Source organism: Pteropus vampyrus, unplaced genomic scaffold (genome assembly GCF_000151845.1).
Source record: "Pteropus vampyrus isolate Shadow unplaced genomic scaffold, Pvam_2.0 Scaffold312, whole genome shotgun sequence".
Classification (NCBI taxonomy): Eukaryota; Metazoa; Chordata; class Mammalia; order Chiroptera; family Pteropodidae; genus Pteropus; species Pteropus vampyrus.
Genome location: NW_011889093.1, coordinates 369,135 through 371,589, shown reverse-complemented (window position 1 = coordinate 371,589; position 2,455 = coordinate 369,135). Strand labels below are relative to the sequence as shown.

The window sequence follows — 2,455 nt, the reverse complement described above, 5'->3', positions numbered from 1 at the left end:
GTGTGTGCCCGGTGTGCGCCGTCACCTCTGTCTGATGGGACTCCAGGGAATTAACGACTGCAGAGGAATCCAGCACGTCGTCGACGGCCATTGGGCCGGAAGTGCCTCAGCCGTGGTGACAGCTGTCACTAACGCTTCCAGCCACCTTCGCTGTCCTTCCACACAGCCTTTCCTGCACTCTTCCTGCTGCTTTTCCTGCCGGTTCACGCTCGCTGTGTCAAAGGGATGAGCGACAGCTGAAGCCAGTCCACGAGCTGCCTGCAAACAGCAACAGCAAACGTTCTGGCGGATAAAATGTTAACCATTTGCCTGAAATGGGTTGCAGGAGGGTTTTTGGTTTTCATTTGAGGGTTTTTTTGTTTGTTTTCTGTTTTGTTTTGTTTTGTTTTGTTTCTGTTTAGCTTTTCAACCCGTGTGACTTTTTGCTATGCCCAGAAGAGATCGGGGCCTATAATTGCTTCCTGAATATTTGTGAAAATGTTCATATTTCTAAACGATTTTCTTAATTCAGCCCTTCCCAGAGCCTGTTTGGGGCTGCCAGCCGTAACGTGCTGCAGTCACGGGGAACGGGGACGCTGCAGGCCAGGGCGGACCAGGGCCGGCCCCGCACCAGCCCGAGGGCAGTGCCGTCCTGCGCTGCGGGGCAGGGGGGACTTTGCTCAGTGGGGAGTGTCACATAGTGAAGGAGGACGGGTTGTCATTGTCCACGGTCTCACTGTTCTGCCTGGAGATGAAGGTTTCCGAGTAGAGCCTGGAGCAGGAGAAGCCGGGAGACTTCTGCTTCCTTCTCACGCACCACAGGTCCTTCATGATCTTCAGAAAGTACTTTCTGAACCTCTGGCCGATGAACGCGTAGAGCACGGGGTTGAGGCAGCAGTGCAGGAAGGCCAGGACCTCGGTCAGGTTCTTGGCGTAGCCGATCAGCTTTTCCGCGTTGCAGGATCGGTTCACTTTCCCCAAATTCGCAGCGGTCACCAGGAGCACCACATTATGCGGGATCTGACAAGCCAGGAACACGAGCACCACCGCGATGATCACGCGGATGGCCTTGTGCCGCTTGGAGTTCTGCGCCTGCACCAGGGTCCTGACGATGAACACGTAGCAGAACACCATGAACACCAGCGGGACGAAGAAGCCGAAGAGCAGCTGCAGCCCCAGCACCAGCAGCTTCCAGGGGAGGGGGTCGGCGGCCGGGTGGAACCTGGGCTCGCAGACGTCGCCGCCCTGCAGGGCGTACTTCTGGTTGAACGCGAAGGTCGAGCTGGAGATGAGCACGGACAGCGCCCACACGGCGAGGCAGACGGCTCTGCGGTGTGCCAGCGTCCTGGCACGCAGGCGGAAGGACTTGGTCGCCTGCACGATGGCCACGTAGCGGTCCAGGCTGACGCACGCCAGGAGCAGCATCCCGCAGGTGAAGTTGATGGTGTAGACGCCCTTTGTCAGCTTGCACATGGCGTTGCTGAAAACCCAGCTGCCCGTGGCGTGGCTGACGGCCCAGAACGGAAGCGTGAGGACGAACAGAATGTCCGCGATGGCCATGTTCAGCAGGTACACGTCGGTCATGGACTTGGCTCTCTTATACAACGCGAAGGTGACCACCACCAAAATGTTGCCCAGGAGGCCGAAGACGCAGATCAAGGAGTAAGCGATGGGCACGAAGAGCCTGGAGAAGGCCCGGACCTCCTGCAGGCTGCAGACCAGGCTGTCGTAGTCGATGGTGGGGTAATCCAGCTCGGAATAGTTATCATTTAAGTAGCTGACGCTGGAATTCATCAGCTCCTGGAAAATGGACGAAGGTCGAGTTAGCCGTCGAGCAATTCTCAAGTAGCCACAATCAAGCGAACGTGTGTGTGTTCCCGGCCGGAACGACACAGACACTCACCATACTCATCGTGCAGCCTGGCCCGGGAGGAGTTCGGGCCCGGTCCAAAGGGGAATGGACGTCAGAATCCGGCGGCAGCAGAGAGGACCGGGGAGCAGTGGATCTAAGGAAGAAAGGAAGCGAAATCAGAGCGGTTAAGACGCACATTCTCGGTCGGCCAGGGAACCGATGGGACCACGTGTAACCGCATCCGAGCAAAGAGCACGGCATGTTTTCTACCTAAAAGTATTCATTCAGAACGCAGGTCAGCGACCTCTCTCTGCAGAGGGCCAGACGCTCAATCCTTTAGTCCCTGCAGCTCGCACCGTCCTGCAGATCTGCCCTCGACATCTGAGGACGGCCACAGACGATGACACATGCGAATGGGCGCGGCCGGGCTTGGTGGTCCCCGGCTGTAACTTGCTGACATTGGATCTACAGTGTAGACCAGGGTGATGTCAGCACAACCTCAAATTTTTTGATCCGCACAAAAATCTTCCTGCAAAATTCAAGTACATCCAACAAGACTCCTCTGAACAAAATGTATAGAGGTGAGGATAGGTCCAAAATATTTATAATGTGTAGTCCTAGCCT

The 2,455-nt window shown here is 56.3% G+C and overlaps 1 protein-coding gene across 3 annotated transcripts in view; it reads right to left on the bottom strand.

Moving 5' to 3' along the window:
• Positions 1 to 350: 350 nt before the first annotated feature.
• CCR6 (C-C motif chemokine receptor 6) overlaps positions 351 to 2,455 on the bottom strand; it is a 14,449-nt gene continuing 12,344 nt past the window's right edge. For all 3 annotated transcript variants that reach the window (XM_011377468.2, XM_011377467.2, XM_023521718.1), the window contains 2 exons: positions 1,883 to 1,985; positions 351 to 1,779 (listed from right to left, as the gene is read on the bottom strand). In XM_011377468.2, the coding sequence (XP_011375770.1) occupies positions 673 to 1,779; positions 1,883 to 1,891 (1,116 nt within the window). In that variant the 5' untranslated portion in view covers positions 1,892 to 1,985 and the 3' untranslated portion in view covers positions 351 to 672. The remainder of the gene's footprint in view (positions 1,780 to 1,882; positions 1,986 to 2,455) is intronic.